The sequence below is a fragment of the Moschus berezovskii genome, chromosome 7 (genome assembly GCF_049115385.1).
Source record: "Moschus berezovskii isolate FMDL1 chromosome 7, NW_MosBer_1.0, whole genome shotgun sequence".
Taxonomy (NCBI): Eukaryota; Metazoa; Chordata; class Mammalia; order Artiodactyla; family Moschidae; genus Moschus; species Moschus berezovskii.
In genome coordinates, this window is record NC_142466.1 from 91,893,288 (window position 1) to 91,919,565 (window position 26,278).

General features: G+C 50.3%; 1 protein-coding gene and 1 long non-coding RNA gene across 8 annotated transcripts in view; one reads left to right on the top strand and one right to left on the bottom strand.

The window, feature by feature from the left end:
- Positions 1-347: 347 nt before the first annotated feature.
- On the bottom strand, positions 348-11,648 carry LOC129557006 (uncharacterized). 2 transcript variants are annotated; one of them, XR_016037878.1, is made up of 4 exons: positions 11,528-11,645; positions 10,059-10,163; positions 4,415-4,582; positions 348-4,181 (listed from the first exon to the last, which is right to left on the bottom strand). It is a non-coding gene; the product is annotated as an uncharacterized LOC129557006 (long non-coding RNA). The 2 variants fall into 2 exon arrangements; XR_008686144.2 differs by lacking the exon at positions 10,059-10,163 and having other exon boundaries at positions 350-4,181; positions 11,528-11,648.
- Positions 11,462-26,278, top strand: part of SUSD3 (sushi domain containing 3) — a 29,321-nt gene continuing 14,504 nt past the window's right edge. For 2 of the 6 annotated variants that reach the window (XM_088838133.1, XM_088838134.1), the window contains exons 1-2: positions 11,465-11,846; positions 24,220-24,408. In XM_088838133.1, the coding sequence (XP_088694259.1) occupies positions 11,504-11,846; positions 24,220-24,408 (532 nt within the window). In that variant the 5' untranslated portion in view covers positions 11,465-11,503. Of the gene's footprint in view, positions 11,847-24,219; positions 24,409-26,278 lie in introns of all 6 variants that reach the window. The other 4 variants (XM_088838135.1, XM_088838136.1, XR_016037877.1 and 1 more) reach the window with 4 other exon arrangements.

The following is a 26,278-nucleotide window of genomic DNA, read 5'->3' on the forward strand; positions in this document are numbered from 1 at the left end:
TCATCTTGGAGTGCCACTTCCCTGTGCTCGATCCAAACTCAGAGAGCAAATTATAGCCCCCAAGGGGCACAGGAAAACTGACACCAGAGCAGCCCATCTCCAAAGAAAAATACTGGAGTAATTCCCAAAGCATCCCCACTTCCCAGAGGCAGGGCGTGGCCATTCTCTGTGTGTGGTCCTAAGCCCAGAGCCCTCCAGCATTCCCTCCTTCCTCCCAAAACCTCAGAGGAAGGGGCCATTATCTTCACTCCATTCACAGAGGGGACACTGCAGCTCAGCACTGACAGTCATGTCCTAAGTGGGTTCTCAGTAGCTCACAGAAGAGGGGGACATGTCTTAGGTGGGTCCCCACTGGCTCCCAGCCAGGGGCCTGTGTCTTACGTAACTTTCTCTCAGTTTCTCTCCTGCTACACAGATCGAATGCAAGTTTATTTGGGAGGCAACCCAGGAAGAATAGTAAGGGAATGGAGAGTGAGGCAGGAAAGGGAAGAAAGCCAACACAAGTTGCCTTCCTGGGTTGAAGAGTGTCCTCCATCCTAAATACATGTTCACCTGAAGCCTCAGAATATGATTTTACCTGCAAGTATATTTTTCACAGACGAAGTCAGTTAAAATGAGGATCGAGTGGATCCTAAACCCACTGGCTGGTGTCCTTATAAGAAGAGGATAGGACATACAAGGAAGGTCTTGTGATGATGGAGGCAGAGACTGGCATGTCACAACTATGAGCCAAGGAACAGCAAAGTTCACCCGGAGTAACCAGCAGTTCACTCTGGTGTGTGTGGCAGAGAAGGATCCTTTCCTGGAGCTTCCAGAGTGTACATGCCCCTGACAATATCTTGATTTCAGACTGCTGGCCTCCAGAACTTTGAAAGGATAAATTTCTGTTGTTTTAAGCTACTAAATTTGTATAACAACTCTAGCAAACTAATACAGATTTTGTACCAGGAAGGGGGATGCTGCTATAACAGATACCTAAAACTGCAGCTGCGGAATTGGGTAATGTGCAGATGCTGGAAGAGTTTTGAGGCACATGATAGAAAATGCCTAGATTTCCTTGAAGAGATTGTTGGTAGAGATATGGACAACAAAGGTGATTCTGGTGAGACCGAGGTCAGAAAGAAGTGAGGACTCTTGGGCATATACCTGAAGAAAATCATAATTCAAAAAGATACACACACCTCAATGTTTATTACAGCACTGTCTACAAGAGCAAAAACATGGAAGCACTCGAAATGTCCATTGACAGATACATGGATAGAGGAGACACGACAGCAGCAACATGGACAGACCTAGAGATCTTACACTAAGTGAAATAAGCCAGACAGAAAAAGACAAGCATCATGATGTTGCTTATATGTGGAATCAAAAAGCAAACAAAAAACACACGAACCCATATACAAAACAGAAATAGATCTGTTTATTTATAGAAAACAAATTTATGGTTACCAAAGGGGAAAATGGGAGCGAGGAATACATTAGGAGTTTGGGATTAACATATACACACTATATATAAAACACATAACTGACAAGGACCTACTGTATAGAACAGAGAGCTATACTCAATATTTTGCAGTAACCTATAAGGGCACATGATCTGAAAAATATATCTATGTATGTATAACTGGACCACTTTTCTGTACAGGTATACAACATTGTAAATTTTTACTTTAATTAAAAAAAAAACACCTCCAAAAAGGAAAAGAAAAGAAAGAAGTGAGGAGAATGTAGAGAAAGTTTCTACTGTCTCAGAGAATACATGTATGGTCATGAACATAATTTTGATATAAGTATGAACCTGAGAGGTGCTTCCAGTGAGATACCAGATGGAAATGAAGAACTGGTTATTGAAAACTGGAGGAAAGGCCATAAAGTAGCAGAAAATTGTCTGACTTATGTTCTAATGTTGAGTAGAAAGTAGAAATTGCAAAGAATGAACTTGATTATTTAGCTGAGGAAACTTACAAGTAAAATGTGGATGATATGGGCTGGTTTCTCCTTGCTATTTATAGTAAAATCTGAGAAGAAAGAAAGAAATTGGGGAAGGAATTGATAAGCAAAAAGGAATCAGCACTTGATGATTTGGGAAGTCCTCAGACAGTAAAGAATCTACCTGTAATATGAGAGACCCAGTTTGATCCCTGGGTTGAGAAGATCCCCTGGAGAAGGAAATGGCTACCCACTCCAGTATTCTTGCCTGGAGAATCCCATGGACAGAGGAGCCTCGCGGGATACAGTCCATGGGGTTGCAGAAAGTCAGACACAACTGAGCGACTTTCAATTCAATTCACTTCAGATTGTTAAATTTAGGAAATTCACTGTTCAGAAAGTGTGGTTTAAAGAGAGCACCAAAGGTGTGGGAAAACCTTCTGCTGAAGAGATTAGGTACATGACTTGCAGGTCTACTCCACCATCTCAGTGGAATGAAGAAACAGAGATGGGGTTATTCAGGAAAGATCTGTGGAGCCTCTTATTTGATGGTGTGGCTCCCTGTGAATTACACAGAAGACCAACAAGGTTTTCGAGACTGTTACATCAGTTACATCTGACAGTCTAGATTGAGAGGCCCAGGGATGGAATGGAATGAAGAATGGCTTGGAGGGCAGAGCCATGAAGGCAGAGGCAGAGAAAAGAGAAGGTGGGGCTACAGCTGCTGCCAAAGCCACAGAAAGCAGGGTCACCATCATGCACCCAGAGCATCAAGCCACAGTGGGTTATTTACAGGCCTTGAAATCTACTGGAACTTGCACATCTAGGCTTCCAACTTGCACTGGACCAGTGGCTCCTTTGTTCCTTTCTTTTTCTCCCTCTAGGACTGATTTAAGACTTTGGGAGATGTTGGGATGGGGTGCATGTATTTTGTACATGGGGGACCAAAGTGACTTTTGAGGGGGTCAGAAGGCAGATGATGATGGGTTAAATAGTGTCCTCCACTAAAATTCATGTCCACTTGGAATGTCAGAATGTGACATTATTTGGAAGTAAGGTCTTTGCAGATGTTAAGATGAGGTCTATCCAATCACTGGTGTCCTTATAAAAAGAGAGAAAGAACACACAGAGACGTGATGGTGGGGGCAGAGACTGCAGTGGTCCACCTACAAGTCAAGGCACACCAAGGATTCATCTGTTGTTTGAAGCTTCCTGATTTGTGGTACTTCCTTGTAGTGGCCCCAGGACATTGATACACAGAGATTATTAGCAAGCAACTGAGGTCTGGAGCAACTGAAGCTTGGCTGCAGGGGAAGCCGGTGTGCCAGTCACCCCATTCCTCCCAGCAGAGACGCCAGGACAACGCTGGGGTTTTTAGATCTCCCACAGTGAGATGATATGAAGTGCTTGCAATGGGAATGTGTGAGCCATCTCAGTACAATGGTGTTAGGGAGGACCTGAGTAGGGTTTAGGCTCACGTGAGGCAATTTTGAGGAGGGTTCAAGGAAGCAGAGCTGGATTGGATGCTGTTAGGAAGTGGGACTTGTTCTATGCTTGAGTATCAATAAATTTAATTGAAAAGTGTGAGGAAAGAAAAAAAAAAAGAAAAGTGTAAGGAATGAAGGGAAGCAAAAGTTGCGGCTGGTAACAAAGCTGCGGTCACTTAAATCACCAGGATGGGGACGGTTAGTTATGTCTCTATCCTGGTGATATATGGTGTTGTCTGTCTCACAGAGTGACCTGGTCTGATATTGATGTTCTGTGACAGTTTCTGTTCATCAGGACAGCCCCAGCCTTCTCATAGTGCAGAACCATCACCTCAGAGCTAACTGCCTATGGGGCTGGGGGCTGGGAGCACACTGCACCATGCAGGGCCACAAGGAAGCACCATTGTAGCTCAGGAAGCAGAGGGAGAGGGGGACCTGTGGTGAGAACCTTTACCATGGTTTCCACAGGAAGGAATGAGTGAGCAGGCTTTACTTCTGGGCCCTGGGAACCCAAGAGATCACAGAGGCTGGCAGCCTGGGGCACAGAGTCAGGTAGGAGCAGGTATTTAACGACTGGATTGAATAAAATAGGGAGTAAAGGAAGAGCTGGGTAGGGACCTTTTAACTAATCACACTGTGAGTCCGGTTTTGAGAGGTGGTGGCCACCAGCAAGGCAAGGCAGGACCTGTGCACCCCCCAGTCCTCTGAAGGCTGAAGGAGCACGTTCCCCACCGAGGATCACTGTGTTCTGTCCACACGTTGTCTCTGCACAGGGGACAGAGATACAAAGTGAGCACAGAGATACAAAGACGTTTAGCCCGTGCACTACCCTCGGGGATCTTGGCCTTCACCAGATGGGCTGGCCTCAGCCTCCCCTGGCCCTAATTAAGCCTCTCAGAGGAGCTGAAAACAAGGTGGTTTCCAGGAGGATTGGGACCACGGGGGTACACAGGACAGGGGAGAAACGTGTATAGCAATATGCATGAGCTTGGACCCACCTGGGCTGAGCTGGGCCTCGACGGGAAGGAAAACTCGAGGGCACCATCACTGGGACTCCACAAGTGGGTATGTGAGAGATGGCCTTGTCTCTGGTTATGGTCTCTGCCCGCCTGCCCTCAGATAGCATCTTTACAGCCCAAGGCCAGATGAATAAAGTGTCCATTCCCCTGAACAGTTCAGAAAATGTGGACAAATCAAAAACATAGACATTACTCATATTTCCTATCAGCACTTAACACCATGTCCTCCAGCCCTCCTGTGTTTGCATCTGCTTGTGTATGTTTTATCAGAACTCAGATTATACCTACACTTAGGGTCTGAATTTGATCCTAGTTCTCTAATATGGAGTGGCCTGCTAGTGTGCAGGTGCCCATCAGATACTCAAGAGAAGTCTGGCCTAGTGCTTGTGCTCCCATGGTGGCCCTCAGATTTGCTGAAGGTGAGGTCTGTCCCCTCTCCTTGAACCTGAGTTCCAAGGCTGCTTGATAAACAGAATACAATGGAAGTGACGTTCCAGGCTAAGGCCTGGATAAACAGGCAGTTTCCACTCCCTGTCCTCAGGAATGCTTGCTCCTAGAAGACAGCACCATGTCCTAAGGAAGCTCAAGCAGCCCTGTGGAGAGGTGATGATGCCCTGGGATGAGCCCTCTCTAGTGGAGTCTCACTGTGGAGCAGAGCCAAGGTGCTGAGCCCTGCCTGGACTGCAGATTTATGAGCAGAAATGACTGTTGCTGTTATAAACAGTATCTGTGGTTATGCAGTCACAGGTTCCCAGAACCCTGGTCCATCGAGTGACTCCACCTGACACAGCTCTTTGTCTCATGGTCCAGCCCACCTCTGGGATGAGGTGTTGGGATGCTGAAAGAGTTGCTCCGTTGCTCCAGGATCCTTAGCCTCAAGGGCTTCCCTCAGAACTTTGAAACTGAGGGAAGAGAGCAGCTGTCTCTTCTGGGTTGATATCGGGTTTCTATTCCTTGAAGATGACTAATGCGCCTACTCAGCAAATGTGTGACTCACAGGCCTGAGCCTCAGCTTCTCACTTGTAAAATGGGGACAGCAAAGCGCTCATGATGGTTACTGGAAAAGCGCAGCTGTCAGCACAGGGAGTCAGGAGGTGAGTAGGTACGCAGCCTGCAGGGCTCAGACAGCCCCTCCCTGCTCTCTGCTGTCCCAACCTTCCTACTGGCCCTGACTATGGGGCTCGCATGCCGAGCACACTTGGACTTGCAATGTACATCTCGTCCTTCCTTTGGCCCTGGACTGAGGAGTCTTAACATGCCCATCTCAGGGAAACTGAGAGGCAGAGAGAGCCAGAATGTCAGGCCCCAGAGGCTGGGCCTTGGGGGTGAGTGGTGTTGCTATGGACAGATCCTTCCCCCAGGCCTCAGATTTCCCATCTGTGAAATGGGAGCCCTCCAAGCACCTGTTCCATGCAGGTCTCTCCAATCTGTTCATTTGGATGGCCTTGGCCAGCCTTCCAAACCTTGTGAAAGACCACTCACTAGGAGGCCCAGGAAGTGCCTTCCCACAAGGTGTGTGCCAGGCCACAAGCCTGGACCTCAGTGCCCCTGAGCCACAGCTTCAGCAGATGTGGCTTGGGAGAGGTGGGGAGGGGACAGGAGCCCAGAGACAGGGCAGAGCTTACCCAAAGTCTACCAGCAGGGTGCAGAAGGAGTCAAAATGCCCTGTGAGGGGCTGGTGAGGGCCAAAGGGTCACAGGGTCTGTGTTAGGCTGGGGGGGGGGGCGGGGGCGGGGGCAGGCAGGGAGCATGGGGAGGAAGGCTCTCATACCTCTCCCGTGACTGGGGACTCAGGCTCCCGCCATGCTGGCTGTGCAGGTATATGACCTCAAAGAAGCTTAACTGGCTCAAAACCACCAACCCTCTGGATTACCCTGGACTCACCAACGCACATTTTACCCCAGGCTTACCTAGGAAAAACTTCTGTCTGTGAAAACATACCCCTTCCCCCTGGCAGAGCACATCCAAACCCTATGAGTGAGCCCTCAGACCACAGTAATGAGGCATCATTCGAGCGGGCCGCAGGTGGTCAGCTTCCCCATCTGTAAATGAGGGGCCAGTCCATATCTTTTCTGACAGGTAGAATTCAGAACTGTCCAATGAATGTGTGTAATCATTTACATGTATTCCACCTTTAAAATCTTTATTAGTTTCCTGTTTTCTGAAGAGAGAATAGATTCATGCCTATTGCAAAAAATTCAGACAACACAGAGAAGCCTCAAGAGGCAGGAGAAAATGAACCACAGTCTGGCCACCCAGACATGAAGGAGGAGCCCCGGAAGCAGCCCATCAGGCTTTGTCCCTGCTGGGCACTCTGGTCCTGGCTCCCAAGCAGGCCTGGCATTCAGGAGGGGCTTGTCCTCTCTGTTCTGTGACTCCATCATCTGCTTTTGCCCCGCTGGGAAAGCACACAGCCCACAGGCCTGCTTCCTCCCAGCTGCCTTGCTACATGTCTCCAAGCCATTACTGTGAACCTGTGGATGGTGGCTCAGATGTCACTGGGGGTGACTCACCTTTCTTCTGAAAGTCAAGGAATGTCTCACTTGTGCAGACTCAGGGCCAGGGAAGACAACCCAGTAGTCAGAGCCTGGACCCTGGTAGGGAGTGGGCTCTGGGCAGGCGTTCCCTAGAGAAGAGGACCAGCTCTGGCCTGCCTTTGGAGCAACTAGAGGACTAGTGTGTGTGGAAGATGACAAACAGCCTGGCAGAAAATATTTTGGGGAGAATTCTTCTCTCCCCAGATACCCAGCTCCTTGGAGCTACAAGTTTAGATTACTTTTTAAAATAATTGCTCTTAATTTAAAAACATAATTTTTTACAAAAGAGGCAAAGCCCATGAGTACTTAGTCACTTTGCTCATTCGGGTCTGACTCTCTGTGGCGCCATGGACTGTACCCCGCCAGGCTCCTCTGTTCATGGGATTTTCCAGGCAAGAATACTGGAGTGGGTTGCCAATTCCTACTTCAGGGGATCTTCCTGACCCAGGGATAGAACCTGCATCTCTCATGTCTCCTGCATTGGCAGGCGGGTTCTTTACCATGAGTGCCACCTGGGTAGCCCTTAAGCCCATGAGACCACCCAAGGCAGCTGGGAGGAAGCAGGCCCTGACCCTTACTTTGGGATGGAATTTTCTAGCCTTGGTCCGTTATGAGAAGTTTTTAAGATAAAAATTTTATTTTTAAACTGAGAGAAAAAATGAAGAATATTTAAAGAAAAACAAAAAGCATTTTACATTTCCAAAGTTATACAATTTGTGGGAAACAAACGCACACAAAATGACCACCCCCTGGGGTACTGTGGTCTATGGATGCTGTGTCAGGAGAATCAGGTTAAGGTAGGCTCTCTGGGACAGGCAATACTCCAGCTGTCTTGAGGGAAGAGGAGATGCCCAGATGAGATCTTCAGCATCCCCTCAAAATCTCTGGTAGCATGTGTGTATGCCCATTTTACAGAGCAGAATATTCCAGAACCCTCCCCTTTCACCAGTCTCCCTGGTTCCTTCCTGCCAGTTCATTTATTCAACAAATGTTTGTCTGGGCATACTCTGTGCTCCCAGATGCCAGTGAAGATGGGGAAGAGGTAATGGGGTGGGGGCTGGATCCCCAAACGCAGAGAGGCCAAGGCTTGGGTCAGCTTCTTAAGAGCCTCTGCTGGCTTCTTCTTGCCTCTTTGCCAGCTGCCCACATGCTGCCTTCAGCAGGGGAGCCATATGTCTTATCTGCTTCATAGAACTTGGGGTCATGAAGCACGGAACAGCTTTGTCTGGGAAGGGCATCAGGGAGGGCTCCCTTAAGGAGGTGGCCAAGGCCTGAGGACACCAGCCTGGCATAGTACAGGCATTGCTCCCCGTCTGGGTCAGGTCTTGGAGAGGTGGGGGGAAGGTAGGGTTGGCCCAGCTTTCAGACGATGGTCCATCCCTGATCATGTCACAGTCTCCCTTCCCTTGGGAGGGTGGCAGGATCTTTTCCATCCCTTAGATGAGACTTTTAAGGCTCAGGCATTGGGTGCCTGTCAGAACCATATCCCTGAAATGAGTGGGGCAGGAGACGAGGTGGCAGCCCAAGCTGTCTGAGTCTGTGCTGAGCTACTGCCTCAGTTTCCTTCCCTACCCATGGTAGGTATTGCTGATGTTCCAGGAGCATGCCATCCCAAGAAGCCCCAGAACAGGTGGATGGGGTCTAGACTGAGTTCATATTGGCCGAGAACCCACTGTCTCCCACTGCTCCTGAAGATGTCTTTGACACAAGTGGGTATTCTGAGGCATAACACAATGTACGATTTCTTGTACAGAAGTCTCAGGCCATTCCCAGTTCCCTAACAGGACAAATGGAGGTCAGCACCACATGCTTGAATACCCAGAACATGTAAGTGTGCCACAGATGGCCAAGAAAACATGTTGTCTCACTCCTGACATGTTATAGGCTGTTATGGGCTGCACTATGTCCTCGTCAAAATTCAAGTGATTGAGACTTAACCCTGAGTACCTCAGAACATGACCTTATTTTGAAATACGGTCTTTATAGAAGCAATCAAGTTAAAACAAGATCATTAGGGTGGCCCTATTCCAATAGAACTGGCACCCCTATATAAAGGGGAAATTTGGACACAGAGACAGGCATGCACAAAGGGACAGAACAGCTGTGTAAAAACTGGAATGATGCTGCCACAGCCAAGGAATTATCTGAAGAGAAGTGTGGGAGAGGCGTGGAAAAGACCACTTCTAGTGCCTTCACGGGGAGCACAGCCCTGCCAGCACCTTCAACTCAGACTTCTGGCTTCCAGAACCCTGAGATTACACTCTTCTGGAGTCCTAAGGTACCCAGTCACTGGTACCTTGTTATAGCAGCCCCAGGAAGCATATACATTCTAAATAACTGGGCCAGTGTGTGGTAGTGTAGGCAGCCCGCAGGCAGCTCCTACCAGCTCTATCCTGTGATTTCAAGGGCCACACCAGACCTCCCCTCTCAACCCTGCTAATGCATCTTCAGACAGCTGTCCTGGGTACAGTGTTGTGCACAAATGATCAGAGCCAATGAGAAGGCCACAAGACCCCAGAGGTGGGCATGGGGCCATCTGTAGGGAATTCTAGGGTCCCATGCCCCTGAGGGCTTCCCTTTGGGGCTCAAGGGAAGACATGACTTGTGATTCAGCTGGTAAAGAATCTGCCTGCAATGTGGGAGACCTGGGGTTGATCCCTGGGGTGGGAAGGTCCCCTGGAGAAGGGAAAGGTTATGCACTCCAATATTCTGGCCTGGAGAATACCACAGACTGTATAGTCCATGGGCTTGCAAAGAGTCGGACATGACTGAGCCACTGTCATGTCCCTGAGTGTGGTCAGGAGAGGGCAGATCAGAGTGGGCCCTGAGGACGCCCCTGGATTCTCAAAGTGGCAGATGGGATGTACATGCTTGGTTCATATCAAGGCAAATGAAGAAAGTCATTATGTGTGACCCACAAGTCTGAAGTGGGAATTAGATATTATGGGGAGAAACAACTCTGACTGAGGAAAGAGGAGGGCCCTTATGTATTACACTGAACATGAGTCTCTACCAGACTGAGAAAGCAAAGGCGGGGAGGGGCTGGCCTGCTGGGACCCTGCCCTACTGTTCCACAAGACACCAACCTCTTTGCTGCTGCCTGCCAGGCACTCCAGAGCCAGTTCTGTCCACCTGGGCCGTCTCAGAGACTTCCAGCAGTGACCACACTGAACTTCTGGTTGTACCTCAAGCTTCCAAAGAATTAAGATCGTAAGGCCTTTGCATCAACTGTTCTATCACTGACTGTCTTATGGTGGTTCTCTGGATTTATCTTGGTATTTACTCCTAGTCTAATGGTGGATCCCTGGGTCTGTCTTGGTTTGCACTCCTGGTCTAGCGGTGGATCCTGGGTCTGTTTTGTTCTCCATTGCTTAGTTCAGTGTTGGGTCCTGGATCTATCTGGGTCTAATGGAGGTCCCTGTGTCTACCTGGGTCTCCATTCCTAGTCAAACAGAGCATTCCTGGATATGTCTTCGCCTGCACTCCTAATCTAATGGTGGATCCCTGTATTTGTGGGTCCCTGTATTTGCCTGGTGTCTGTATTTGTCACTACTTAGTAATGGAGGATTCCGAGGTCTAAAGGTAGACCCTGGGATCTACCATGGTCTCCACTACCTAGCCTAATGGAAGATTCCTGTGTCTATCATCATCTGTACTACTACCCTAATGTCGGATCCATGTGTCTATCTCCTTCTCCACTACCTATTTAAGGGTGTGCTTAGTCACTCCAGTCACGTCCAACTCTTTGTGAGCCCACGGACTGCAGGCACTAGACTCCTCTGTCCATGGGGATTCTCCATGGAAGAATACTGTAGTGTGTTGCCATGCCCTCCTACGGGGGATCTTTCCAACCCAGGGATCGAACCCAGGTCTTCCGCATTGCAGGCAGATTCTATACCAGAGCCACCTGGGAAGCCCAAGAATACTGGCGTAGGTAACTTATCTCTTCTCCAGGGGATCTTTCCGACCCAGGAATCGAACCGGGGTCTTCGGCACTGCAGGTGGATTCTTTACCAGCTGAGCAACCAGGGAAGCCCTATTTTAAGGGCAGATCCCTGGATTTACCTTGGTCTGCACTCCTAGTCTAAAGGATGGATCTATATGTCTATCTTGGTCACCACTACGTAGTCCAATGTTGGATAAACTTAGTGATCCACCATTAAACTAGGAGTGCGGACCAAGACAGACCCAGAATCTTCCACACACCTTCCCCCAGCCCTACAGGACTGGTCACCAGGGAAGACCCCGCTGTGGACTCGATAATCTTAGAGCTTCCTCAGCATTTCCTGGGCCTGGGCGGGGTACTGCGCCTGGGCTGGGCGGGGTCCTAGAGAGAGGAAGGGGCGGGCCGCCGCGCTGAACCTAGCCAGGGGCCCCCTCTAAGGGGGCTGGGTAGGAGGAGTCAGGAGAGGGCAGGACCCCCCCCCCCACCAGTGTGGCGTGTGAGCCTAGGGCCAGACCCTGGAGGTCTGACTCCTGCCCCCACGACAACATCGACACCCACCACAGAGGGCCTGAGCCAGTGACACAGATGGGGTCCACGTGTGCTACTCACCGAGAACACCTGGTCTGGGGAGGACCCTGGTGGTCGGAGCGGCAGGGCCTGAGAGCAACGCCCGCGCCGGGCCCTGGAGCGAGACTTTCCGCTCAGCTACGTCCGCCCCCTCGGGGCCGAGGCTCCTGCGGGGCCGGCCCCGCCCTCTGCCCCGCGAGGGCGCGTCCCGGCCGCCCCGCCCACGCCGGCCCCTGCGCGGCAGTCCGGCCGAGCGCCGCCGAGGGCGCGGGAATGCGCGGGGCGGCGGCGACCCTCCGCCGCAGGGCGAGGCCCGGGGGGCGCAAGCGGGACGTCATGCCCACCCCCGGGAACGGCACAGGTAAGGGCAGAGGCTGCGGGCCTCGGGTAGGGTTCTGCGCCCAATCCACAGACGGGGAATGTGAGGGGCTGCGTGCACAGCCCTGGGCGGGAGCGGGAGGCGGTGGGCTGCACTCTGCCGCTGGGAGGTGCACAGCCGGCGGTTAACGCCGCCCGGCCCTCTCCGCCGCCCAGCGGGCGCCCCAGCGGAGCTGACGCCCGGCAGCGAGTGCCCAGAAGCTAGGCGGCTGCGTTTAGCCGCGCGCCAGCACAGGTGCGCGCCCTTTCCCAATGGGGGCGCCTCGGGGTGATGAGGCGGATGGCTGCGCGACGGTCCTGGGGAAACCGAAACCGGCCTTACCTCGGGGAGATGCTCGGGTTCCTCGGCCAGCTCCTCAGCCCCACTTTACAGATGGGGAAACTGAGCTTGAGAGAGGAGAACGACAGTCGGGCCTGGTGCGTGGCTCCGGGGTCTCCGGAAGGCTGACTGTTATCTTAAATGTTTGATTTCTGGATTGTTCTGTAGGAGATTCGTCTGTCTGCCCGCCTTCGGTGTGGGGAAAGCGTCCGAAGCCCCGGGTTCGAATGTCCGCTTTACGCCATGAATGCGTCTGAAATTTAATCCTTTTAGAAACACAGATAAACCGAGACGTTGAGGCCCAGATGTTCCTGGAGGCTCACTTGAGGGCACACTGTTCGCTCCCCCTTAAGCCTGAGGGTCTCAGCACACCTGTGCCCCAGGCCAGGAGCTGAATTGTACGGGTGGAAGCTGGGCCTGGAGGAGCAGCCTGGCACAGGACACACCCCATTGGGCATGCAGCCAGTCAAGCTTAAAACAGTGACACCTGCCACCTTGGGAGGAATGACGGCTCTGTCTCAGATGGGAAAACAGGCCCAGGGAAGTCAGTCTCAGAGCAGAGGCGTGCGGCTTGGTGGTGTGAAAGCTAAGACCTGAGACCTGCCCCTGGCCTGGTGGGGTGGGTTTTTCTTTAACTCCCTCTGGCAGCCTGATGCCCCGTCCCGAATTTAGTGTTTCAGTGTGTGTTAAGAGAGGATAATGTGTGTGCGGGTTGTGCAGCACTGCCTGGGGAGGTGAGTGTCCACGGTGAGGCAGAGGGACTTGCCCAAGATCAGCCAAGGAGAGCGAGGGGGAGACTCTGGCTACATACAAAAGACTGTTCTCAGAGAACTGTTATGGGAGAAAGGGGTTCTCAGAGTCCAGTTCTTGCCCTCTATCTAGCCTGCCAGGCCTGGCCCCAGCCCTGCTACCCTGGGAGTCCCAGCCTGTGAATCTTTCCCAGGAATTTAGGGTTGGAGCCCCCCAGCTTGGGGTACACCTGGTCTTACTATCTGTGTGCCTCAGTTTCTCCATATGCCAAGTGGTGGGCCTTGTATACCTGCCCAGGCTTGTGAAAACCAGGGAGGGCCCAATGCACCCACCCTCACCATGGTTCCGCCCCAGGGTATCACTGTTGTCTAGACTCCTCCACTGCTCCACAGCCCCAATATCTTGGGCTGTGAAATGGGCACCCACCTCTCCTTGTGGGGCAGTAAACGATGGATATGGGGGTCTTTAGAGACAGTTTGGCACTGTCTAAAACACAGGAATGGGATGGGTGTTTTTCCTGCAATCTGTAAAATGGGTACATTATTCTGCTCTTCCTAGAGGAGGTATGCAAATCCAACCAGACAGACACAGAGTCCTAGGATTCTCCTCATCTCCCAGGCACAGCAGGGAGAGGCAGACAGGGGGAGGCTGAATCGGAACAAGGCCTTAAATCTTTGTTGAATGGCTGACTGGGAGGCTACCCTCCCACTGCCCTTAGGCCCCTGGCCCTGTTCCCAGGGCAGCTCCAGCACTCCTTGGTGGAAGAGATTGTCCAGGAACATGGCCCTGCAAGAGGAATAACTCGGGGTTTCAGTGGCCAGAGATGATCCCATACCCCTGAGAGGGGGCAGCTGAAAGACTGCAGGGGTGGATGAGGACGGGCTCTGTGGGTGTCCTCTTGGCTTCACTCCTGCAGGCCAGCCCCACAGCCAGCCTGGGCCCATTTCACCAAATGACCAAAACCTGGAGGGAGTGGGTGGGTGTTGGTCTCTAAACAGGGCCTATGTGCCCCTGAGGCCTGGCTCTGGTCTCCCACCAGGGTACAGACAGAGCTGCTGGATGAAAGAGGCTCTCTGGAGCCTCAGTGTTCTCCCCTGAGAGATTCAGAGTGGAGGGGATGAGGGCACAGGTGTTACGCTCTTACTGGGTTGGAATTAACCTGGTCATGTTTCTGGAGGAGGGTGTACATTTCTCATGTGTGAGCTGACCTGTTGTCAGCGGACTGTCTGGGAGACCCAGGTCTGGACTGTAGCCAAGGACCAGAACTGCAGTAGTTCTGAACCCTGTGCTTGCCTCAGGACACACAGCCAGGGCGTGGGCCTCCTGCACGTGGCTGTCCCCACTGCTGGGGTCTTGTGGGTGGGAGTGAGGGGTGGTTGACTCTCCATAGAGTACCTGTGCACCTGTACCCCTCACCCATTTTGATTTCTCTTTGAGAAATCCCTCCTGTGGGTTCCTCTTTCCACTTGAGGATACTGAGACTCAGAACAAGGAAGTGATTTTCCAGGCCCACAGTGACCCAGACCCACAGTTGGCTAGTCCAGGAGCCTGCTTCCCTCATCTCCCCATTGTTCCTGTTGTCCGCAGCCATGGCCAGCATAAAAGGTTAACTTATTTACCTCCCAGAGGATGAGGTCAGGGTTTGAGGGCTGTGTTGGCTCTAGGAAGGAGAATGGGAGGGATGGTCCTGTGGTCCAAGGTTCCAGATAAAAGATTAACAAGCAAGGATTGTTCTTACCCCCACTGACCAGGCAGGCTGGGGCAGGCATGGCCTGTAAGGACAGGGTGTTCAGGCCAGGCCATACACCCACTGTGTGTTAGAGGGTGGGAGAGAGCAGTGCCTGGCACTGGGAAGTGAGTTGGGGGAGTTGGATGCACACCTGATGGACGGATCTGCTTCTCCACTGTCCAGTGAGTTTATAAGGTTTGCTTTTGTTTTGTGTTTTGCCTGCATCAAATCCATTCCTTTTTTTTTTTTCTGTTGTTTTTCCTCTCCTTTGAGATTTATTTGTACATATTGAAAAAAAGATGAGTTCATAAAGGGTGCAGAGAAAAAAACTGCACCAAAGATTGAGGGGTGCAGGGGTCCAGCCAGAGGATGATTGGGGGAATGCAGCATCCAGTGTGTGAGTCAGGCTTCAAGTGGGCAGGGCCAGGCCCCAGGGCTGAGTGGGGCTGGAAGGGAAGGACAGCTGGGAGTTGGGTGGGGTGGAGACCAGGCCTAGGAAGGGTATACAGGGCCAGCTGGGTGTCGGTGAGGATTTTCAGCAGGGGATGGAGGAAGTGGGATTTGCCTCTTAAACACCATGTGTAGGGAGGGACTGTTGGGGGCCCAGCTAGAGCGTCTGGGGGTCTCCAGGCTCTGGAGGGTGTAGTGAGGAATGTGAGAAGAGGCTGGGTTTGCAGTGGTTAGGGGATGTCTCTGGAATGTCTCTGGAGCCAGCTGGTGGTTTCTTGGAATATCCTTAGAAGATGGGTAGACTGAAGCCCTTATTGTCCCCTGATGCTTTGCCACCTTCCTGCCCCATCTGGCCTATGTGTCACAAGTTGGGTAGAAAGGTCTGGTGGGGGGGCACTGCCAGTGTGTACATGGGGTCTTCACCAGGTCTGTGGACCTCAGTTTCCTCATCTGGAAAATGGGCCCAGCCCAAAGTGTTTGTCAACCTTCCAGGCCCAGAGAAGGGATGCAGGACATCCTGTTGGAGTAAGGGGATGGCAGATAAAGGTGTCTTGGCAGAGTGTTGTGGTCTTGGGGAAGACTTGGGTCTGGTCTGGGGGTAGCAGGTGCAGGTATCCTGGATACTGTGGACTTAGGAGGGGGAGAGGAGCGAAGTATTAAACCTCCTCCTAGGGGCATTCCTGAGCTCCCAGGCACAGGTTTAAAGTCTCCACCAGGTGGTCCCACTCTCTTCCTATCACTGAAGACCAGGTCACCCTATTTTGCAGGTTGGGAAACTGAATCTGACCAAGTCTAGGACCTAAGCCTAGAGGTGGTGGAGCAGGGTCAGACCTGGTGGAGAAGGGCTGGGGCTGAGAGGGTGGTCCTAGCAGACCAGGCCCACTTGGCTTCTCTGCCTTCACCTCTCTGCATGATTGGGCTCTCAGATTATTGGAGTTGAGCTTCTTGCCTCCCAGGTAGGGAAAGGTTCCATGATGTACTCACTGCAGGGAGGGGCCTTGGGCAAGGCTCATCTTCGCCCTGCTCTTTCTTATCAGTTATTTCCTCAGACCTTTCATTTTCATTTTTAAAAGAGAACCTGTTCGAACAATACACTTGTGCTTGGAGCCCCCTGCCTCTGATGGGCGTGAGACACCTGTATTGGCTGGCCAGAACTGCAGAGTGTGAAGCCACAGCTCTGGGGAGAGAGGCCATGTCTCCTTTTAAAGCCCCCATTCTGAGTCTCTCAGTGACCCTCCTGCCCCCAGCCGCACATGGTAATGGGCAGTGGCATTTTCACTGGGCCTGGGATCCAAATTCTCTTGGACCTTTCCCTTGAGTCTTCAGTTTGATGCACACCCTGGAGGCATCCACACATCAGGCCTGTTCCCTTTCTGTGGCATCACCCCTCACCCTCCCACCTTGGTGTGATTCCAGGAGGCAGGACAGGCTCTGGGCCTCTTGTGGGGAGGGCTTATTTCTGTCACTGAAGCTATGTGAGCTCCTTGGGTGATGAAACAGCGGCAGTGCTTGTCTCAGGATTGGCATGTCACCATAGCGGAACCCAGCAGCTGTACAGGATGTGGCTGTTGACAGCCGGGCCCTTTCCCCACGACAGTAGTGGTTTCCTTGCTGGGTTGGGGCTGCATGTCATCTCAGTCAGCCCTGGCCCCGGCCCACTGCAGCATTTACGGGTAAGTTGAGGACCGAATTGGTAACCTGGTCACCCCGCAGGTTAAGTGTGGTTTATACCCAAATGTGTGTGTCTGTAGAACTAGCTTCCTGCCTCAGTGTCTGAAACTTTTTCTTCTGTCTGTGACTCCCCATGCCAGGGCCATCTAAGCTGGTAGTGCAGGATGTGGACTGGGCTCTGGGTAGGGATATGGGCAGCCACCCCCTGGGGGATAGGAGGCAGTCAGATAAATTCAACAGGGATGCCTAAGGCTTTCTCCCCACATTAAAATTTTTTTAAACATACCACAGAGGAAATAATTTATATCCACACATCCCCCAGCTCTATCCTACCCTTAACTTTTCACCAGGCCTACTTCATCTCATCTCTTGCCATCTCTTTGTCCCTCCCTCAAAGCATCTAATTTTTTTGATAAAGTTCTAGTTGCATCTTTAAAGGATAAACACAGGTTTATCCCTTCCTCCTTTTATTCACCAGGTGCTGGGAAGACAAGTGTGCACAAAGCTCCTACCCCTGCTGATCGCTTCCAAAGGGTCCTCCCTTCTCCGAGGGCCTCATGGGGCTGGGGAGAAAGAGGGTGCTTAGCCACAGAAGAATGGAGAAGTGGCAGCTCTAAATTGGGGACTGGGAAGTGTTGGTTTCCGGTGACCCTGGGGAAGGGGCCATGTGGCTGGCCTGTGGCTGCCCTGCTATGTCTGCCCAGTTCCAAAACCCCAGTCCACTTCCCTGGCTGGAAGGACAACACATGTCCAAGTCCACAGATCCTGAAAAAGAAAAGAGATTTCTCCTGGAGGAGTGCTGATCACAACTTTCAGATGTTAGGTTGTGTGTTCACTCATTTGTACATTCCTTTGTTCATTCATTTCTACTTTGGCACCTGTGGAAACACAGTGTGATGATTAACTAAGGGCCTGTACTCTGGAATCAAGAGTACTGCTGTACTACTCTGTGCAATACTGAGTACTCTGTAGTACTGAATCTCTGTACTACTGAGTACTGGGTGACCCATGGCCAGTGAGATGGCCTGACTGCTCGAAGTCAGTGCTATGTCCTCCTTGCCCTGCCTGCCTGGGATCCCAGCTCAGGCTCCTTACCCCTTCCTGCCTTCAAGCTCCTGCCTGTCCCCTGCTGCAGGGGAGGACTGCGTCTTAGGTCTTCCGTGCTGTGTCCTCTGCCCCACCCCTTTTCCCACACCCTCACTAACCTGGTGGGCTGGGTTTTTTGAACTAGACCAAGCCAAAAGTAATAACTTAGGTTTCAAATTCACACTTCTTTAATTGAGATAAATATTTCCCCTGAATTTTTCTAACAGGCTTTATTGAGGTATTATTCAGTTCAGTTCAGTTCAGTTGCTCAGTCGTGTCCAACTCTTTGCAACCCCATGAATCACAGCACACCAGGCCTCCCTGTCCATCACCAACTCCCGGAGTTCACTCAAACTCACCTCCATCGAGTCGGTGGTGCCATCCAGCCATCTCATTCTCTGTCGTCCCCTTCTCCTCCTGCCCCCAACCTTTCCCAGCATCAGAGTCTTTTCCAGTGAGTCAACTCTTCGCATGAGGTGGCCAAAGTATTGGAGTTTCAACTTTATCATCAGTCCTTCCAGTGAACACCCAGGACTGATCTCTTTTAGAATGGACTGGTTGGATGTCCTTGCAGTCCAAGGGACTCTCAAGAGTCTTCTCCAACACCACAGTTCAAAAGCATCAATTCTTTGGCGATCAGCTTTCTTCACAGTCCAATTCTCACATCCATACATGACCACTGGATAGACCATAGCCTTGACTAGATGGACCTTTGTTGGCAAAGTAATGTCTCTGTTTTTTAATATGCTGTCTAGGTTGGTCATAACTTTCCTTCCAAGGAGTAAGCGTCTTTTAATTTCATGGCTGCAATCAGCATCCGCAGTGATTTTGCAGCCCCAAAAAATGAAGTCTGACACTGTCTCCACTGTTTCCCCATCTGTTTCCCATGAAGTGATGGGATCAGATGCCATGATCTTAGTTTTCTGAATGTTTAGCTTCAAGCCAACTTTTTCACTCTCCTCTTTCACTTTCATCAAGAGGCTTTTTAGTTCCTCTTCACTTTCTGCCATAAGGGTGGTGTCATCTGCATATCTGAGGTTATTGAAATTTCTCCCGGCAATCTTGATTCCAGCTTGTGCTTCTGCTTTGTGATAAAATTTGAACTAAGGAAGTATGAATCCTCCAGCTTTGTTCTCCTTTTTCAAGAGTGTCTGTTTGTGCTATTCTAGGTCTTTTTGCCTTTCCTTGTGAATTGTAGGATCAGTTTGTCAGTTTCTGTGAAGGTAGCAGCTAGGACTCTGATAAGGGTTAAGCTGTAAAGTGAGCAGAGGAGCATTGCCATCTTAAACCATACTGTCTTCTGACCCCCTAGTTTGTCATGTATTTCTATTTTTTTAGATCTTCTTTAATTTCTCTAAACATGTTTTGTAATTTTTAGTTTCAGTTTTACCCTTCTTTTGTTAAGTTTTGTTCCTGAGTAGTTTATTCTTTTTGATGCTCTTGTAAATGGAATTGTTTTCTTAATTGCGTTTTTAGTTTGCTCATTGCCACTGTACTGAAATACAATGGATTTTTGTGTGTTGATCTTGTATACTGTAATCTTGATTTATTAGTTCCTGTAGATTTTTTTAGTAGATTCCTAGGGATTTTCTAGATATAGGATCATGCCATCTAATAGAGAAGCTTTGCTTCTTCCTTCCTAATGTGGATGCTGTTTAATTTTCTTAATTGCTCTGCTCACTAGTTTGGGACCATTTCCATTTTTTTTTTCTAACGTAACCATTTTTTCTGTTGTGACTTTTGTCTTGTATAAGTGCTGTTTATGTAAGAAATATCCTCTGTTACATGTATATTGCAAATACCTGTACTCCTTCGTTCTGCTGTTGATTAGGAATCTTAAGCTGTGTGTCAATCCTGTCTGTGGGTTCTCTATCTGTGGGTGTTGGGCGGGTCAGCCACCTCTCCAAGCTTGGTTGCTCGTGTTAAAATGATATAATGACTGTTGTCCTCTGCAGATAGTTGAGTGCCATATGAGGGCAGGAATTGGGGTCCTTCTTGACCAGATGTCTCTATCAGACCTGAATTGCTATTGTTAGTGTGACACCATTGGTGGACATCTCAGACAGGGAAGCCCAAATCCTCCCAGACATGTGGTTTACATGACAGCCATGGCCTAGCACACTTCCGCCCTAGCACCCCAGCATGTCATCCAGCCTTGCTGTGCTCCAGTTTCCCCATCTGTGAGGTGGAGATGGGTGGTCTTCTCGTATGGCTGAAATACAGTGAACCATCCTTAGGTGCCCAGTGTTGTTTGTGCTGTTCCAATGGTCAGTCCCCACTCCCACAAGGACCCCCCAGGCACAGACTCCTCCCTCCAGCCTTTTAGCCTGATGAGCCACCCGCCAGGTTCTTGGTAGGGTGGGACTAGGGGCTGGACTCAGTGCAGCTTGGCCAACCTCACCCAAATGATGTCTTTCAGGCTGCCCCACACCAAGGATCTTGGGTAGCCTTGGCCTCCTTGAGGGCAGAATGCAGGACTGAGGCTGAAGCCTAGCTCTGTCATTGCCCTGTTAACACCCTCACCCTAAATGGGGCAGGGCCAGCAGGTTCATGCAAGGGGCGGCCTGACCTTCTTGAACCTCAGTTTCCCCTCTGGACAGGGCTGGTTGTGTGCAGACATGTGAGCTGCTATCACGAGGTATATGAGTGCCTTTGTATGACCCTCCTGAGTGACAGCCATGGCCCTTTGGGCAGTCGCAGGCATGCTCTGTCCCCACAACCTGTATGACACAGTGTCCCATGTGTTACACAGTGGGCCCCCTGTGGGGCTGCTTGCAGGTGGGTGTGGATTTTGGAGGACTCTCCAGCCTACTACATATGTCCTGGGTATGTATTTTGAAACCAGAACTTACAGAGTTTGCTGGTGAATTGGTTGTGGACTGAGGAAAGGAAGTCCAGGTAGGTTCTAAATGTGAGGGCTAGAGCAAGTAAAGGATAGAGGAACTGGCGGCTAACATCATAGTAAGAATGGGGGGCCAAGTGATGAGCAGGTTGGCCAGGGCAGGAGCTTGGCTGGGCGTGGCAGGCTGAGTGGGCTTTAGGACATCTATGCCTGGTGCCCAGGGCACGATCCTAGCTGGAGACAACCCATGGGGGTCAGGTGCAGGGTTGCCTTAGGTTGGTGTGGAATAACGGGGTCCTCAGCCTGGGCAGTGCTAACCCCTGTCCCAGTCCCCACCCTTGCCCCCACCTAGCAAGAGAGTTGAACATGGATGCTGCCTCTGGTCAGTGTTGCCACAGACACACAGGCCGGACAACCAGCTCAACCAGTCTCCCTTTTGTCTGAGGCTAATCACTTTATACACCAGAAGTACAATCAGAAAGTTCCAGAAAAGCAGAAGGAAGAGCCTCTTGCACTCGGGCATGAGGAGGCATGCTCCAGAACATCGGTAGCTGCTTCATTCCATATTCTTGAAGGCTAGAAAGAACGCACACATCCATCTGTCAGCCGGAAAAGGGAAGCACACAGGGCATCCATACAGTGGGGCTCTGCTCCACCATAAATATGGACAGCTTGCCAACACACGCAGCACGACACCTCTCGTGCTGAGCAAGGGAAGCCAGACGCAGAGGACACCTGATGTGTCTATCACACGTGTATCTTGAGAGGGTAGGCCCAGAGCCTCCTTGTGTGGTTCAGAATCTCTGCCCTACAGCATAGGAGCTGTGTTACTTCAGGAAATGGTTAAAGCACTCTGTGCCTCAGTTTGCTCCCCTGTCAAATGGGAGGTGTTTTGTGGATTGATGAGTTCATACATGTAAAGCATTTAGAACCGCACACAGTAAATTCTGTATATGTCCTTATATAAGGACATCATTGTTACACTTTAGAATATCATTGCTGGCATTCATGTCAGATATACTCTGATTAACTGCACTGATGCCCACAGCTGGAGATGTGGGTGTAGACAAATATCTTGTTATAGAAATCCTGGCAGCGGATCATAAATACTTACTTTGGCTAAATTCTCAGATTTATATACAACCATAAAGCTCTTAATACACTTTGCCAAACTCTGTCCAGAAAGATTTGGGTCTGCACCCCCATCAGCAAGTCAGAGAGGAGTTGTTCCCAGGCCCTTGCTAAGTTCACATGTGGTTTTTTTTGTTTGTTTGTTTTTACGTTTTGCAAGTGGAGGAATGAAAGATTAGCTCTCATTTGAAGTAGTGTTTCTTCAGTTACTAAGGGCTTCCCAGGTGGTGCTAGTGTTAAAGAACCAGCCAGTGCAGGAGATACAAGAGACTTGGGTTCGATCCCTGGGTCAGGAAGCTGCCCTGGAGAAGGGCATGGCAACCCACTCCAGTATTCTTGCCTGGAGGATCCCGTGGACAAAGAAGCCTAGCGGGCTACAGTCCATAGGGTCACAAAGAGTCGGACGCGACTGAAGCGACTTAGCATTCAGTTACTATGAAGGCAAGCATTTTCTCATCTGTTGGCTGCTTGTTTCTTATAAGTAGCTGTTCACACATCAGTTCATTCTGTTTTACTTGGACGTTCAGCTTTTACTGATGTGTTAAGATCTCTTTATAAATTACGGGTGTTGAACTTTTGTGCTGCGTTTTCCAAATATCTTTCCCTAATTTTTTCATCTGAGTTTGCTTTTCAGTTATTGTTGCTGTTCAGTTGCTAAGTCACGTCCAATGCTTTGTGACCCCGTGGACTGCAGCACGTTAGGTTCCCCTGTCCTTCCCCGAGAGTTTGCTCAAATTCTTGTCTATTGAATCAGTGATGGTATCTAACCATTTGCTCCTCTGCCACCTCCTTCTCCGTTTGCCTTCAATATTTCCCAGCATCAGAGTCTTTGCCAACGAGTTGACTCTTTGCATCAGGTGGCCAAAGTATTGGAGCTTCAGCAGTAGTCCTTCTGATGAATATTCAGGGTTGATTTCCTTTAGGACTGAAGGTTTGATCTCCTTGCAATCCAAAGGACTCTCAAGAGTCTTCTCCAGCACCACAATGGAAGCATCAATTCTTCAGTGATCAGCTATGCAATATGGTTCTTTACAGCATTGGACTTTACTTTCACCACCAGACGCATCCACAGTTGAGCGTCATTTCTGCTTTGGCCCAGCCTCTTCATTCTTTCTGGAGTTTTTAGTAATTGCCTTCCGCTTTTCCCCAGTAGCATATTGGATGCCTTCTAGCCTTGGGGGCTCATCTTCTGGTGTCATACCTTTTTGCCTTTTCATACTGTTCTTGGGGTTCTTGCAGCAAGAATACTGGAGTGGTTTGCCATTTCCTCCTCCAGTGAACCACTTTTGTCAGAACTCTTCACTATGACCTGTCTGTCTTAGGTAGCCCTGCACAGTCTAGCTCACAGCTTCATTGAGTTATGCAAGCCCCTTCTCCATGACAGGGTTGTGATCCATGAAGGGGTTTTCAGTTATTCAGTTCAATTCAGTTCAGTTGCTCAGTTGTGTCCAACTCTCTGCGACTTCATGAATCACAGCACGCCAGGCTTCCCTGTCCATCACCAACTCCCGGAGTTCACTCAAATTCATGTCCATCGAGTTGGTGATGCCATCCAGCCATCTCATTCTCTGTTGTCCCCTTCTCCTCCCGCCCCCAATCCTTCCCAGCATCAGAGTCTTTTCCAGTGGCCAAAGTATTGGAGTTTCAGCTTTAGCATCAGTCCAGGATTGATCTCCTTTAGAATGGACTGGTTGGATCTCCTTGCAGTCCAAGGGACTCTCAAGAGTCTTCTCCAACACCACAGTTCAAAAGCAGAAATAGATGTTTTTCTGGAACTCTCTTGCTTTCTCCATGATCCAGCAGATATTGGCAATTTGATCTCTGGTGCCTCTGCCTTTTCTAAAACCGGCTTGAACATCTGGGAGTTCACGGTTCACCTATTGCTGAAGCCTGGCTTGGAGAATTTTGAGCATGACTTTACTAGCGTGTGAGATGAGCGCAATTGTGCAGTAGTTTTAGCATTCTTTGGCATTCCCTTTCTTTGGGATTGGAATGAAGACTGACCTTTTCCGGTCCTGTAGGGAATAACAAAAGTTTGTGTTTTTACTTTTCATGAAATCGTATCTGTCAATCTCTCTCCTTCCTTTTTTTCCCCCTTGATTCTGCCTTTTGAGCTGCACTTGGATAATAGTTGTCCTTTTGCTTTTATTGTCTTGTAGATGTGTGTTTCTTTTATCAACACCATGGTCTTCAGCACCCCTAGATTTGACTTAATGTAGGGATTACACTTTGATCACGTGGCTGCCACTGTCCCTTGTCTGGGTGACTGTGTGAGCTTCTCCAGAGCACACATGGTCGTTGGGTCATGTGAGGTCTCCTGCCAAGCCCCTGCCCCCAAGGGGGGGGTCTCACGTTGTCTCCCTTCTCTTCTCTCCTAGGCATGTGTGTGCAAGTGCAGCAGCCCCTGCAGGGCACCTACCAAGTACTTCGTGGGGACGGCACTTCTGTGGGGACTGTCATCGTGTTCCACTGCCCCTCAGGCCACCAGATGGTGGGGTCTGGCCTCCTCACCTGTGCCTGGAAGGGGAACATCGCTGAGTGGTCTTCAGGGACCCCCATGTGCAAGAGTGAGGCCCATTCTGCCTGAGCTGCCCCCAACTCAGCAGTGCCCCCTGGGAGGAGTGCTGATTTTGTCACATGGGTGGCATGGGTGTCCACAGAGAAGGTTCCATGGGTGTCTGTGTAAGGTCCTGTTCCCAGGGCTGGTGGTCCTTTGGGGCTCCATGTCTGCAGTGTAGACTCAAGTTCTAGTAGCTGCTTCAGATTCTAGCACTGCCACTGACTTGGCCTGTCATCTCCAAGAGGTGACTCATGCATCTGAGCTAGCACTTTATCTGTTAAGCAGAAAACTGCATTCATTCATGTTTTATTTCATGCACAGATGCAGCAAACCTTAGTAGGATATTCCATGTGCCAAGAATTATAGGACTGGGGAATGGGATTGCCTGGCCGTGGGGCTCAGTCTGGAGGAGGAGACGGTTTTTTGTATTTGCTATACAGGGTGTTGAAGGATAAGACCTAGCACAGCATTTTCCAAAGTGAGGCTACATATTTTTGTTAATGTGTATTGTGCATTTCCTGGTAGCTCAGACGGTAAAGCGTCTGCCTACAATGCGGGAGACCTGGGTTCGATCCCTGGGTCAGAAAGATCCCCTGGAGAAGGAAATGTCAACCCACTCCAGTATTCTTGCCTGGAAAATCCCATGGACTGAGGAGCCTGGTAGGCTACAGTCCATGGGGTCGCAAAGAGTCGGACACGACTAAGCGACTTCACTTTCACTATAGTCAATATAATTCAGAAAAGACTGGGTTAACAGGCAGCCGGACTTCTCAGAGCCTTTGAAATACTCATCTGGTGGTTGAATTGCTGAGAAAGAGAGTGTCTCTTAGAATTAGACTCCAACAAGAGATAGAAACCCAAGATAATGAGGGTTACCAAAGTAATGGGAGGTTATGAGAGGTTTTTCGTGCCTCTGGTCCTCAGGATGGGCAGTCCTAGGCTTGTATAGTGCCCCATGGTGGGTATCCAGGCCCTTTCCATGCTGTGGCTCCGTTGGGCATGACCTCAACTGCATGATCCATGTAGTTGTTACAGGATTAGTTGCAGGGCAAGAAAGGCTCTTAGGAATTGTCCCACACCCCTGCCCCACTGTTTGCCACTGGCCGGAATGTGGTCATGTGAAGGGAAGCTATGAAATGTAGTCTTCAGTTGGGACGGCCAGTGTCCAGTTAGGGCAGAGGGACTAGGAAACGGAGAGTGTGATCTATATCTACTCCATGGGAAAATATGCAGTGTTGTTCAAATTAGGATTCTGGGCTTCAATTTTGAGAGCATCCTTTAGAACCTGATAGAACTAGTACTTGGCACATGGCTAGTTCTTTGGCACATAGCTGATAATGTGCCAAAGGCCCTTTGACCCCAAACACTGAAAGTGAAGTCGCTCAGTCGTGTCCGACTCTTTGTGACCCCATGGACTGTAGCTTACCAGGCTCCTCGGTCCATGGGATTTTCCAGGCAAGAATACTGGAGTGGGTTGCCATTTCCTTCTCCAGAGGATCTTCCCAACCCAGGGATCGAACCTGGGTCTCCCACGTTGTAGGTAGATGCTTTACCATCTGAGCCACCACTGGTATTTTCCTTTTTTCCACACCTTCCTAGAAAGTGACCTAAGAAGGCACATAGGCGCCCAGAGGGTTTTGCCAGCTTGAGGCATTGTGAAAATAGATCATGTATTGTCTGCTGTTCTCTGGTCTCAGGAATCCAGTCTACAGGGGATGGAGCCAAAGAGACCATCACTGAACTCCCTGTCAGAGCTTCCCCCAGTAGGCCACCAAAAACTCCTACACACTCACCAAAACCATGCTCAAATACCCGCTTCATGGGGGCAGTCTTACCTGGTAGCCCAACCCCTACAACAGTTTTCACAGACCTTCACC